Raw genomic sequence first — 15,247 nt, 5'->3', positions numbered from 1 at the left:
TACCAGTGTGATCAAACTAGCCATCCATCGCATTTTTGCGTTGTCGCCGAGCAAAAATTACAAAAATTGCATATTTCACATATAAGCTAAATAATACTCCTAGAGTTTAATAAAATCTCCGGAATTGAGAAATTATAACTCTAATATTTATTTCTAAATATTGGGGTCCAAAATTAAATAAATTCATACATAATTATAAAATAACAGAAATTAGTGCTAATTGTCTTTACTAATCCAAATTACTAAAGCGGTCATTACAGGCGCTCTGCAGAGTTTCAAAGTGGCGTTGACGAGTTCGTTGCAGTTGCAACGAACCACGTGAATTCTGACAGATTAGCTCGATGCCCATGCATGCGGTGTTTGAATGTGAATTTCCACACACTTGGAACTATAAGGGTTCATTTATTTCTCAGCGGGATCCAACCTTCGTACAATCCTTGGTATTTCCACTGGGAGACTTTTTCTCAGCCCGCAGTTGAACTTCCTGAAAATGACGAAGAGGAAATGGCAGATGTGTTGGCAGACATGTTAAGAGGGGACCCTGGGTTTGACAAATCTTCCAACACTACTGATTCTTTCAATGAACCCCCTATCAATGACAACAACAAGTTTGATGACTTGTTTAAGGAGATGGAGTCTGAGTTGTATCCAGGTTGCAAAAAATCAGCCCTCAATGCACTGGTGAAGCTTATGCACTGCAAGGTTTTAAATAGGTGGAGTAACCACTCTTTCGATATGTTGCTGTCCATCTTGATTGAACTATTTCCAGAGGGGACAAAATTACCGAAGTCGCATTATGGGTCGAAGATGCGATTGTGCAATCTAGGTTTGGGTTACGACTCAATAGATGTGTGCAAGTATAATTGTGCCATTTTTTGGAAGGAGAATGAGAAGAAAGAGTTTTGCCCTGTATGTGGCAAATCACGATGGGTGAAAAAAAAAGGTAAGGAGAAAAAAGTTCCTCACAAAGTTATGCGTTACTTCCAACTCACACCGAGACTAAAACGATTATATTGCTCAAGACACACCGCGAAGGATATGCGGTGGCATTACTCGCAGAGACCAAAAGAAGACGGTGTGCTTAGGCATCCTGCGGATGCTGAAGAATGGAAGCGGTTTGACCGCCTTCATCCGTATTTTGCTGTTGAACCTAGAAATGTCAGACTGGGATTGGCTACTGACGGTTTTCATCCATTTGGCAACATGAGCAACTCTTACAGCCTGTGGCCAGTTATTTGTGTCCCATATAATTTGCCACCGTGGAAGTGTATGAGTTCTGAAGCATTGTTGTTGTTGGAAATATTTTACAAGGATCTAGATTTACTACCAAGTATGTTTGATTAACATCCTAATATGAATTTTAAAACAACGAAAAATAAATACATATAAAGTTTAGAAAACCTTACAGTGGGTGCAGTGGAATATTATGACTCATTCCATTGAGATCTCTAGCCCTTGATTCCTTTCTGTAGCAGAGCATAATCAAGATCTGAATCTGGATCTTCTTTTCTCCTTCTTTTGATGCAGATTTTCCATAGTCTTACATACTATGATTGAGGTACCACTTGATGTGTGTGGGCACTACTCATCACTCAAGGAATTTCATAATTTAGAGAGAAGAAAAGAGAGAGGAAAGTGGTGGCTCAGGAATTCACTAAGAAAAGAATGAGATACAAAAATTGTCTTGGAAACCTGAAGCCTTTAACTTCTATTTATAGAATACCACACAGGGTTAAGGTTGAATTACTTGGCTTTTAAAAATGAAAAATAAAATGATAAAAGGAAACAAAGTGGCCGGCTATAGAAAAAGGAAACAATCCTCTCACTTTTGCAACTTTCCTATTTTATCATTCCTAGTTTCCCATTCTCCAAAATTGCCAATTTTCTCATTCAACCATATAAATGTCAAATCTAATTATTTAATAACTATAATTAATTATTAAATAATATATTGTCATTTATTTTATTTATTAATAAAAACTAATCAAAGTTTCCAATTTAATAAATATACCCTTTAAACTCTCTATTTACTGTTTTACCCTTGCTTAGTGAAAATTCATAAAGTAGACATAGTCTAACTTTTAGAATTATAATTGATTAATTAAAATCAATTAATTGAGTCATACAAGCAGTATGGTCTCAACTAGTATGGGGACCATGGGTCTATATAACCGAGCTTCCAATAAGTCGAACTGAATTTACCAAGTCAATTCCCTAACTTATTAATTCCTTGTTAAATCCACACTTAGAACTTGGAATTGCACTCTCAGTCATATAGAACGCTCTATATGTTCCATGATATAGACACGTCATTAGTTATCCATTGTTATAACCCTAATGTGATCAATGACCCTCTAATAGATGACCTACATTGAAAAGGCACTAAGTTACTGTTACACCTTCAATGTATTTTATCCTTAAAACATTTAGCTCCGTATAAATGATATTTCAGCAAAGTGAAATGAGATCTCCACCATTTATCTTTGTTTAGCCAAGCTCGAAGGATATCATCGTTTCACTTCTAAATTCCTATAGAAGTTACAGATTCCATATTTATGGTAGCGCTCCCACTCAATTATACTATCATGTTCCCAAAATGTACGTATCACCCTGACCCAAAAGTAGGCTTAACTAACAAATCAAAGAGCATGTTTAGTACTCTTGAGATCGAACCTAACCATATCAGGATTAGGGTCATTTGATCTAGGATCAACAGGTGATATTGAATGGAATAGATATTACGGTAAGTTTTAATATATCTAATCAAAGTTCAATATCGGTCCCTTCTGATGTATACTCCATACATCCGATACTGGTAAACTTTGCCAATGTCCTGGAAAGGACATAACACTTTTCCAAGGTGTAAGAATACATATCGCTGATTATACGATGTCAGTCTAAGTCCTGTGTTCTGAAAAATCAGGGAATAAACTTTCGAACATATAATTAAGATTATATTCCACTGTGCTGACAACACTATAATCTTTAACAAATTCAAATGTTCTGGACTTAAAAACAATTCATACAATATATACATATAATCATGAAATAAATCATGTTAACCATGCAACATAAAATGTTATTTCTAATCTTTATTAATAAGTAAATCTGATTATATTGAAATGAGTTTTATTTAGGGCACAAAACCCAACAAACTCCCACTTTCACTAATATAAAACAAAATGTGCATTTCAAATAATCATTAATACCTTGATATACAAATCAAGTGTAGTAGTAGTAAACTCCTTGTAATGGGATCTGATAGGTTGAATTAACAACAACCTTTTCTCCACTATTACTTTCCCTTAATCACAAAATCCTTGATGTTGTGAAATTCCTCTCTATATGTCTACTCTTTTGGGATACTGGATTCTATACCTTTGGCAACTACTTTTGGTTATTCAGGAAATAACACTAGTAGTTAAGACAAGTTGGAACGGTGCCACAATTGTATAGAACTTTTCTTAGACTGAATAAGTATCTTTCCTGCAACTTTAACATTCAGTCTCTCTCTGGTAGACTAAGAGATTTCAGATAGGTTTTTACACTTCTCCAAAATCACTACTCCACCCCCAAAGTAATCACCATCTTATCAGCAGACTTTCTAGCACAAAGGCAAGTCTCGAAATCTGATGTGGTGTAGTCTAAGAGTTTTAAACACACCTTTATTGACTAACATATAGTTCCTCTTCATAATCTTAAGATTTACTTGATTATCTTCCAATGTTCCTCTCCTGGATTAATCTGATACCTACTCATTACTCCCACTCAACAGCAGGTGTCTGGTCTAAGGCATACTAAAGCATATCTGAGACCTCTCATTGTTGATTTAAGAAATTCTTTCATGGCTTTATCTTCTCTGGAATAGTTGAGACTTTTCCTTAGATAAATAAAATCTATGTCTAAGAAGTTGCGAAGCTTCTATAGATTGACATTGGAAAGAAAATGCTTCAGCATCTTACTAAAGTAAGTTTCTTGCATTAGAGTAAGTAATTGCCAGGTATACCACAAGCCATAGGTTTAGATAAACTCAAACCTATAATACTAGGAACAGGATGTTTTGTTAAGTCCATTGAATAGATTTATTAACGAAAATTTCCTTTTATGTCCTTGTAATTTAAAACTTTAGGTTACTCTATGTGGATGGATTAAACCATAGTTCTCTTGGCTTTCTTCTTAGTTTCTTGTCTTGACAATCCATTACTTGTTTAAACTCACAATGGATTTTAATCACTAGTGTCTTCCAAGTCATAAGAAGGTGAAGTTCCTTGAAACTCTCCCACTACGACAAGGTACCGTGAACTATGTCTAAGAAAACTAAATGGTATTGACCTCTTCGATTGTGTTAAGACAACAGAGGCAGTGGGATCATCTTGTAACGAACAAGATGATAAAACACTTATGGAATCAAGAAAAAAAAAATCTCCTTTATTTGCTACTTTATTTTCAGACTTAGTCATTTTCTGAGAAAAGTAGTATTTGTTTAAACAAACACTTTCTTATCTAATGACTATGGGATGACTTACCCCTAATCACTTAGAATAGCTAACAAACATGCAAACCAAGGTTAGCAGTTCTAGCTTTTCTTAAGATTTCGATTAGGTCATCCATGAATCTAGTAATGATATACATTAAGTATACAACCATTGCATTATTCTTAAATTATATTACCATAGAAGGATTTAGGCAACAACTAGTAACTAATCATCAATATGCAACTCGAATTTCTGGGGAGGTAAGTTTGGATATAATTCAAAAATCAAATTAATGATCTTTGAACTGCATATCTACTAACTTTTTCTCCACCCCTATCAGTTCGCAAGATCTTTAACCACTTACCATTGCTAGAAATTCATGAAATTTTTCAAACATTTCAAATTTCTTTTGCATAAGGTAAAATCTAGAGTGATCGTTTTAAGAATACAACGAAAACTCATATCCACCCCTGAATGTACATCCATCTACGAATGAGATGATTATACTTTCAGTGGATATAGGCATATTAACTCTTTGCAGAGAATAATCTTGTCAAAACCACTATGAACAAGATACAAATGCCATAGATTTATAAAATATGTGGTTGTATCTTTTGATGAATTAAGTTTAGTTACATCAAAGAGTTCTTAGAATAGTGCAAGTGAATTCTGGTCACAGAGTACTAAACTCATACAGTTTGAATCCATTGATAGAAAATGGTTATGAAACACTTGTGAAAGTGTAACTTTATAATGAGTAATTCTTTCTTGGACCACCACTACTAATTAACTCTAAGTTGATTTGCCCATACAAGTAGGAGATTTCTAAGATTGAGAATTTATATCATTTTGGGATAGAATTTCGAGAATATAATCATATGCGTCATTTAATTTCTTAAGAGAAAATATGGAATGACTTTATATGATTTATAGACCATTCATCCAATGATATGTCATTGAGCTAATTCGAAATGAATAAGCTAAGAGGAATTAGGATAATTTTGTTTTAAATAAGAATCCAACGATGCTCCGATTAGCGAGAGTCAAAGTAATCTTATTTATACAATCTTCTTATTTCATATTGTACAATACTAGTCTAAGGTGTCATCAATTGATGAACAGCTAGATGTCGCATATACAATATTTATCTTTCGAGATCTAACACTATTATGTTAGTCTAATGGTGAAAATCCATTAGAGATTTATCTCATTAGAATAACAAACCAAGTTAGACCAACAATGAAGACTCAAAATTAAACTACAATTTAATAACAGAAAATAACATGGTTCAATATAAATTCATACACAATTCAGAAATTATGAAGCATATAGCAAGTAGGAATGACAAGTGAAAATACTAAAACATACAATCCTAAATAATTTCCAAGGTCTTCAACAAACTGATATCAGTGTCCCGTTTAGGCGAGAGTCAAAGCTACCATCCATTGAATAGAGTTGTCAGCTCATCTAAAATGATAAACATTCTAGCACCCTTTTATTCGATCAAGATTGGAATCCGCGTTGTCCCGTTTAGGCGAGAGTCAAGGCTATTCTATCTTATGAGCTTCCACCATTGTTTCATATTCTTGCAAGTCTTATACAGTCGCCACCATTAGGGTGATCAAAACTATATAAAAAACTTACAAGATTACTTATCTTTCGAGATTAAACGGTGCTAACTTGCTAATGAACGTTCCTCCATTAGGGAGGATTACTCACTAAAACAATAGCTATGTAAAACCAACAATGGAGATCGAATATCCTAACAATAATAAAGCTCATTATTTAATGAAGGTTGTATTTTCTTCTAATATTTATTTTAATCAATTTATTTTAAATATATATTTAATTAAAATTTCCAATTTAGAATGAAAAATTCTAAATATAAATTTTAATGTAATATTTATAAATTATACTTAGATGGATATGAAAATAACGTGAATTATTTCCATCTTAGTAATAATTTCCATAAATATTTAGAAAAATTATTCAATTTAAGTTGCTTCAAAATTAATTTTAATTAATTTACAATTCAAATTTAATTTTCAATAAATATATATTGCATTTCGAAAAATGAAGTGTATAACAATACTACTTTCGAAAATGCTTTTAAAATAAAATAAAAATAAATCCTGGAAAATTACTCTAATTTTTTTGTTGGCCTAAAATTAATAAAAATTAATTTTCAACAAAAAATATAATTTTCCTATTTAATTAAATATATACGAAAAATTTCAAATATTTAAGTATCATGATTAAAAATCAACTTAAATATCAATTTTTCTATTTAATTAAATACACTAGAAAAATACTTCAAGCAACACAGATAATAACTATCTAGATTTTCATTAACTAATTAATTCAATTTCTAATTATAATATATTTTAGTTCATTTATTTTAATTAATTATTTAAATGAAAAAAAAATCATTGATTTAAGTTGGTCCAAAATTAAAATAAATAATTTTTAACTTTAATCTATTTTTCAAATAAAATTCGAAATTTCTACATTAAGGAAATGTAATTTCGAAATTTTGGGAAATGATTAATAAAATAAAATAAAATATATTTTGAAAATTATTCAAATTTAAGTTATTCTGAAATAAGATTCCAAACTTAAAATGATTTTCAACTTTAATTAAATAACATGAAAATAACAATATTTAAGTATCACGATGAAAATCAACTTAGATATTGAAATTTTCAATTTAATTAAATGTATTAAATTCAAGAAATAAATAATTAAGTATAGAGGAAACTTAATTTTTTAATTCTAGTTTAATACTAGGAAAATATACTAAACTTAGATTGTACCAAAATTAATTATGAAACAATTAATTTCACAATCAATGATATTTTCTTATTTAATATTAGAAATAATAACTAGTACTATGAATAACTATCTAGAATATATAACATTAACTAAGTGTTTTTCTAAAATTAACTTTAAAACATTACATGAAAAATAAATTTAATATATTTTAAACGTTAATTATGTTGCTAATTCAATTTTAATTAGGTTAGACTAATATAATTAACCTAATACAATTATTTAAATAAGGCAAATGGGCCTCCACAATTGGGGTAGTTCATGTAAGGGGGAGCTGGATTCAGTATGTCGTACCCACTTCTATTGGCCCCCAACTCTCACACAAGGCCCAAAAGAGAGGAATTTAACCTTAAAATAAATAATTGTTATTCATTGAATAAGCCCAAATCTAATTGGGCCTAAATAAATTTACTTATGTCAAAATTTATTTTAGCAACCTAGTCCATTTACTTAGTAAAACTTAAATGGGTTTCCTATATGCATCTAAGCCCAATAGCAAACATATAGGCTCACACGGGTCAAATGATTTGGATGGGCCCTATCATGTTACTAGGTTTACACAGATGAAAGAAGTACAAAATTTACCTCTTACAAATTATTTATAAGATCTATTGACAATTGGACTATGATTAAAATCAGATCTTTGGATCTGTCAACAAGTTAATCATAGCAATTTAGATCAAATAAATAATAGGTTTGTTAAAAAAAATTTTTGAATAAACAATATAAAATTAAACAAACATTGTCCATGTAACAGATGTGAAAATAAGATATTAATATAATTAAATTATTATTCTTAAAGTAACCAACTTGATTCTAAAAATTTAGTGTTGTTAAAACAAACCCTAAAAATTTCAAAATAAAGGAAACTAATTTTAAAATATCTAGGTTTATTTGAATCAAATTAAATTAAATATCTAATAAGATCAATGATTTGAAAGGAAAGAATCTTCAATATCACTTTCAGAGCTTATAATTTAATAAAATAAACCAATTTTAAAATAGATTTGGTTAGATAATTATTATTTTAGGAATAAAATAATAAATAAATAATAATTACCATAATTATATGTCAAAATATCTCAAATTAAGCAATATTCAAATTTCTACAAAAATATCTAAGTTATTTAAATATTTAAGATAGGATTTATAAATTTTCAATAAGAAAAAAATGATATATGTATATATATATAAAAAAAATATCATTTTTAAACTTATAATTTATAAATAATTAAATATTTAACAAAATAACAAATTTTGAATTTTAAAATATTATGGTAAGTATATCTATAAAAATATCTATGTTAATTTCAAATTTATTAATTATTTAATTTATCATATAAGATAATTTTAGTATAATATTTTAAATAAAAAGACAAAGTTATCTTTTAATTTAAAATATGTTAAATATCAAAATATCTAATCTTATAATTAAATTATAAATAAAAATTAAAGAAGTTAACAAATTTTTAAATCTCACCATAATAGGAAATATTTAAAACTGAAAATATTCCAAATAAGAAATATTTGAAAAAAGGAAATATTTAAAATTGGAAATATTTCAAATTGGAAAAATCTAAAATTGGAAAAATCGGATTTTGGGAAACAATCCCATAAAAAATTGGATTTTTGGAGAAAAAACCCAAAAAATTCGCAATTTTTAGGAGCTACCAAGATAGGCTGGATGCAGAAGCCATGATTCCCAATCTTCCAAAATTCATATCTTTCTAAATTTTTATCGGAATCGAATTCTGTAAAAAAAACAAAATTACTTAATTTTTCACAAGGAATCCAAATAAAATATTTTAAAAAATAGAAAATATATTTTTCATGGAAAAATTTCGTACAACATTAACATTCATCACATAAGCACATAAACCAACATGAAACCATCCAAATCAACACAGAACATATAAAACATTGTTTTAATTCATATTACATGAAATTAAATCATTACAATGGCTCTGATACCAGTTGTTGGAAATATTTTAACAGGATCTAGATTTATTACCAAGTATGTTTGATTAACATCCTAATATGAATTCTAAAACAAGGAAAATAAACACATATAAAGTTTACAAAATCTTACAGTGGGTGCAGCGGAATATTATGACTCCTTCTATTCAGATCTCTAGCCCTTGATTCCTTTCTGTAGCAGAGCATAATCAAGATCTGAATCTGGATCTTCTTTTCTCCTTCTTTGATGCAGATTTTCCACAGTCTTACATACTATGATTGAGGTACCACTTGATGTGTGTGGGCACTACTCATCACTCAAGGAATTTCGAAATTTAGAGAGAAGAAAAGGAGAGGAAAGTGGTGGCTCAGGAATTCACTCTGAAAAGAATGAGACAAAAATTGTCTTGGAAACCTTAAGCCTTTACCTTCTATTTATTGAATACCACACAGGGTTAAGGTTGAATTACTTGGCATTTTAAAATGAAAAATAAAATGATAAAAGGAAACAAAGTGGCCGGCCATAGAAAAAGGAAACAAGCCTCTCACTTTTGCAACTTTCCTATTTTATCATTCCTAGTTTCCCATTCTCCAAAATTGTCAATTTTCTCATTCAACCACATAAATGTCAAATCTAATTATTTAATAACTATAATTAATTATTTAATAATTTAATAGTCATTTATTTTATTTATTAATAAAAACTAATCAAAGTTTCCCAATTCATAAATATACCCTTTAAACTCTCTATTTACTGTTTTACCCTTGCTTAGTGAAAATTCATAAAGTAGACATAGTCTAACTTTTAGAATTATATTTGATTAATTAAAATCAATTAACTGAGTCTTACAAGCAGTATGGTCTCAACTAGTATGGGGACCATGGGTCTATATAATCGAGCTTCCAATAAGTCGAACTGAATTTACCAAGTAAATTCCCTAACTTATTAATTCCTTGTCGAATCCACACTTAGAACTTGGAATTGCACTCTCAGTCATATAGAACGCTCTATATGTTCCATGACATAGACACATCATTAGTTATCCATTGTTATAACCCTAATGTGATCAATGACCCTCTAATAGATGATCTACATTGAAAAGGCACTAACTTACTGTTACACCTTCAATGTATTTTATCTTTAAAACACTTAGCTCCGTATAAATGATATTTCAGCAAAGTGAAATGAGATCTCCACCATTTATCTCTGTTTATCCAAGCTCGAAGGATATCATCGTTTCACTTCTAAATTCCTATAGAAGTTACAGATTCCATATTTATGGTAGCGCTCCCACTCAATTATACTATCATGTTCCCAAAATGTACGTATCACCCTGACCCAAAAGTAGGCTTAACTAACCTAACCATATCAGGATTAAGGTCATTGATCTAGGATCAACAGGTGATATTGAATTGAATAGATATTACGGTAAGCTTTAATATATCTAATCAAAGTTCAATATCGGTCCCTTCCGATGTATACTCCATACATCCGATACTGGTAAACTTTGCCAATGTCCTGGAAAGGACATAACACTTTTCCAAGGTGTAAGAATACCTATCGCTGATTATACCATGTCAGTCTAAATCCTGTGTTCTGACAAATCAGGGAATAAACTTTCGAATATATAATTAAGATTATATTCCATTGTACTGACAACACTATAATCTTTAACAAATTCATATGTTCTGGACTTAAAAGAATTCATACATTATATACATATAATCATGAAATAAATCATGTGAACCATGCAACATAAAATGTTATTTTTGATCTTTATTAATAAGTAAATCTGATTATATTGAAATGAGTTTTATTTAGGGCACAAAACCCAACAGTTGTTGGCCTTATTAATTCCAGGTCCATCATCTCCTGGGAAAGACATAGATGTATTCATGAGACCGTTAATTGACGAACTGAAACAGTTTTGGGAGACGGGTGTTGAAGCCCGAGATGCCTACAACGGAACTGTGTTTTCAATGCGTGCGGCAGTGTTTTGGACAATAAATTATTTTCCTGCTTATGCTCTAATGTCTGGTTGGAGCACAAAAGGGTATATGGTGTGTCCCACTTGCAATGAACATACTCCTTCCATTGGCCTAAATAGCAAGATTGGATATGTTGGCCACAGACGTTTTCTCAAAATGAGTGATCCGAGAAGGAGAAGCAAAAAGTACAATGGTAAGCCTAAGAAGAGAGCACCACCTCCTGTATTGACGGGGGATGATATTTTATCTCAATTAGACCGAATTCCATTGAGTTTGCCTGGAAAACACAAACAGTTCGGGGGTGTGAAACGGAAGCATTCTAGTGCAGAGCTAAATTGGTCTAAAAAAAGTATTTTTTTTTTTAGCTTGAGTACTGGAAGCATTTGTCCTTACGACATAATCTTGATGTAATGCACATTGAGAAAAATGTGTGTGACAACTTAGTAGGTACTCTTCTAAGTATCGACGGGATGTCAAAGGATACCGACAAGGCGAGAATGGATTTGCAAGACTTGCAAATACGACGTGAGTTGTGGTTGTATGAAAATCGAAATGGGAAGTGGAAAAGCCTCCAGCTAGTTACACACTTAGTGTTCAAGAACGGATTGAATTTGCAGACTTCATAAAGTCTGTACGATTTCCGGACAGTTTTGCAGCAAACTTAGACAAAAATGTAAATTTGGATACGGGCAAGATTTCCGGGCTCAAATCACATGATTGTCATGTGTTGTTACAACGTTTACTATCGGCATGTATCTGTAAGTTCTTGAAAAAAGAAATTCGAGACACAATCATTGAGCTGTGTGTGTATTTCAAACAATTATGCTCAAGAACACTTAATGTTTCGGATTTAGAAAAAATGCAAACAAATATTCTAACTATTTTGTGCAAGTTAGAAACAATTTTTCCACCGGCTTTCTTTGACATAATGGTTCACGTAGTTATGCATCTCCCTAAAGAAGCCATGTTACCTCCTGACGGAGTAACTCAAGAGGTGTGGAGTGACTGCATTGCTTATTGGAGCACAGACAAACAAAAAGTACAGTTTTGAAAATTTCTAACTTTAGTAATGTTTAATTTATTTAGTCAATAATAAATAATTAATTGTTAGAAAAATTATTAATTTCAGGCGAGAGCAACGAAAAATAAAGAAAGTCGGGGTAAGATGAAACTTCAAGGAGGCTGGGGCTTGAAGCCTATTGTTTCACATGTTGTCGAGGGGGTAAGATTATATATTACATTATCATTGATTTAATTTTTTCTAGTAAAATAACAATAGTAATATATTTTCTCTTAAAAATAGGCTAACCCCGACATAGGAGAACTGTCAACTGCGGTGGAAACTTTTCAAAATTTTCACCATAAAGGCAACAATTGGCGCAACGAGTACGCGCAACAAGCTTACGTAAGTTTACATTTTAATTCAATTTTTATTTATTTATTTCAATTTATTTTGTATTAAAATTAACCATTTAACTTATTTTTTAGTATTAGGAGCAAATCGTTGAATTAGCGGCAACTCAACCAGCGCCCACTGAAGATCAGCCCGATGAGCCTGCTGTCAATCCTACACAGTACCCTCGAGACTTACCTGTTATGACGCAAGTGCTCGGGGAACGATCTCGACATCTTAGAGGCTTTGGCCATCTCCCCAGACTGAAGGGAGTTGGGGCCAAAAGAGCACCTGCCACACATTCTTCGGCCCCACCGACTGTTACAATGGAACAGTATGAGGTTTTACAGAAAAAAATGGAGGAAGCGGAGCAGACAACTCAATATACGAGGCAGTAGTATGAGACACAACAACTCTACCTCAGACGATTCCAAGATCAGTTTGAGTATCTTTCTCGAGTTGTGTCGGGTTTCAACTTGCCTCCCATGGATCTGTTAACTCAAACTTTTCGATCTCCTTGTTTTGATGATTAACAAATATTTGATTATTATTTGTTACTAATGATTTATTGATTTTGTAGCAAATTTAAAAGAGAAAATAAATATTTTGGTATTTTTACCAAACTTTTGAAAGCAACACTAAATGGATTCAACAAGCATATCAAGAGCAAAAGATTCATCAAGGGATCAATAACTCAAGACCCTATTCAAAAGAGGTCTTCAAAAGCCCAAAGTCAAAAAGTCAACCCGAAAGTCAAAGTCAAAGTCAAGGTCAAGGTCAACTCTCGGGAAAAGTCAACTTGGGATCAAAAACATGCAAATCAAGCTAGGAGGCTCATCTACATCAAGACTACTCAAAATTAAATGGTATAAATCTACTTTAGTCTTGTTAAAGTGATTTGCATAGCATACTAAGTTTTTATAAATTTGAATTTTGGCCCATTCACTAACTTGTGCAACAAGTTTTCTCACACGATAGTTCAAAAATTTTTTTGATTGAATTTCTAAATCACATTTTATTTAACTAAGAGAACAAAGTTTGAATTTCTGAAATCGGATAATCGAGTAGAGAGTTATGGCCGTTTTAGTGCGAAAAATCGAACTTTTTCCACTGCCTGGATTTAGGTTAACCAGTTTCAAAGAGGTAAACCGGTTCTCCATGAACCGGTTACCCTATTGTAAACCGGTGAACCGATTTTCCCAGAGGGAGTCTCGTTTTTCGTGCCCAACGGCTATAAACGGCTATTTTTCACTCAAACACTATATAAACTCGATTTTCACTCAAAAAATTAAGTTGGTTGAGCATTTATTACATATATCTAACCTATCTAAGTGAGATTAAGGAGCTTCTAAGTTTGAAATCCAAACCAACACTTTTCACACACTTTGAGCCAAAATTTGATTTTATTCATCTTAAGTGTGCTTGCTTTTCACTCTAGGTTTCCATTGTATCATCATATTTCTAGAGTGATTTTAGCTTGTATATCAAACACATTTCCATATTGTGATTGAGGTGAGGTTGGCACCGGTTTTGTAAACAACCCGGAAATAGTGAGATTGGCACTTTAACAATCCGAGAAAGAGGTTAATAGTCCTCGGGGGTGCGAAACTATTGTAAGAGGTTTGGAAATACCTTGGTGAAAATTTCCGGTTGTAAGGGTTAGTCAAGCCCGTTAACTTGGCTCGATATTGGAACTCAAAGCTAGGTCCATAGCTTTGAAGACCAAGGACGTAGGTGGCATAGTTCTACCGAACCTTGTAAAAATCGAGAGTTTGCATTTTCTAATCCTTAAACTCTTTACTTTACAAGTTTAATTATTTGTCTTAATATATTGCTTGCCATACTACTTGCTTTTACTTGATTAATTGACTAATTGCATAATTTTGTGTTAAAAGTTTTAATTTTCCGAAATTAGTTTAAATTTCCAATTCACCCCCTCTTGGAAACATATCTTGGGCTAACAATTGGTATCAGAGCAAGGGCTCAAATTATTTGATTAGATTTCACAATCTAGAGCATGGCGTTTCCAAGTAATTCACAAAATAACATGTTAGAAGGTTTTAGCACAAATAGAGCACCATACTTCAATGGAGTAGATTTTCCTTATTGGAAAATTAGAATGGAAACTTACCTTCAATCTATTGACTATGATTTGTGGCATATTGTGTCTAGTGGTCCTTATGTTGCTAAACATGTCATAAATGGTGTGGAAGTAATTAAGACTTATGAAGCATATGATGAAAATGATAAGAAAATGCTTTCTAAAAATGCTAAAGCTAAATATGCTCTTATATGTGGTTTGGATAGAGATATTTTTAAAAATATTGAACAAGCCTCTACCGCTTATGATATGTGGAAAATGCTTGAAGTTACTCATCAAGGAACTAGTGCTATGAAGGAAACTAAAATTCAAATTTATTCCACTCAATATGAGAACTTTAAGATGAAATCGGATGAAACCATTGCTAATATGTATACTCGCTTCACTACAATTACTAATGGTTTGAACTCTCTTGGCAAGGTACTTACTCAAAAGGATATGGTGACCAAGATTTTGAGAAGTCTCACCAAGGCTTATCAAGGAAAGGTGGTTGCCATTCAAGAA

The 15,247-nt window shown here is 31.6% G+C and overlaps 1 protein-coding gene across 1 annotated transcript; it reads left to right on the top strand.

Annotated features, from left to right (window-relative positions):
• The first annotated feature begins 351 nt into the window (after positions 1-351).
• On the top strand, positions 352-13,040 carry LOC133038387 (uncharacterized). The gene is made up of 6 exons (XM_061116519.1): positions 352-1,267; positions 11,122-11,598; positions 11,697-11,774; positions 11,867-12,288; positions 12,553-12,654; positions 12,744-13,040. Exons 1-6 carry the CDS (start codon positions 352-354, stop codon positions 13,038-13,040), a joined length of 2,292 nt encoding a protein of 763 aa, XP_060972502.1.
• Positions 13,041-15,247: the final 2,207 nt, after the last annotated feature.

Source organism: Cannabis sativa, chromosome 5 (genome assembly GCF_029168945.1).
Source record: "Cannabis sativa cultivar Pink pepper isolate KNU-18-1 chromosome 5, ASM2916894v1, whole genome shotgun sequence".
In the NCBI taxonomy this organism is placed as follows: Eukaryota; Viridiplantae; Streptophyta; class Magnoliopsida; order Rosales; family Cannabaceae; genus Cannabis; species Cannabis sativa.
This window is presented reverse-complemented; position numbering and strand designations above follow the sequence as displayed.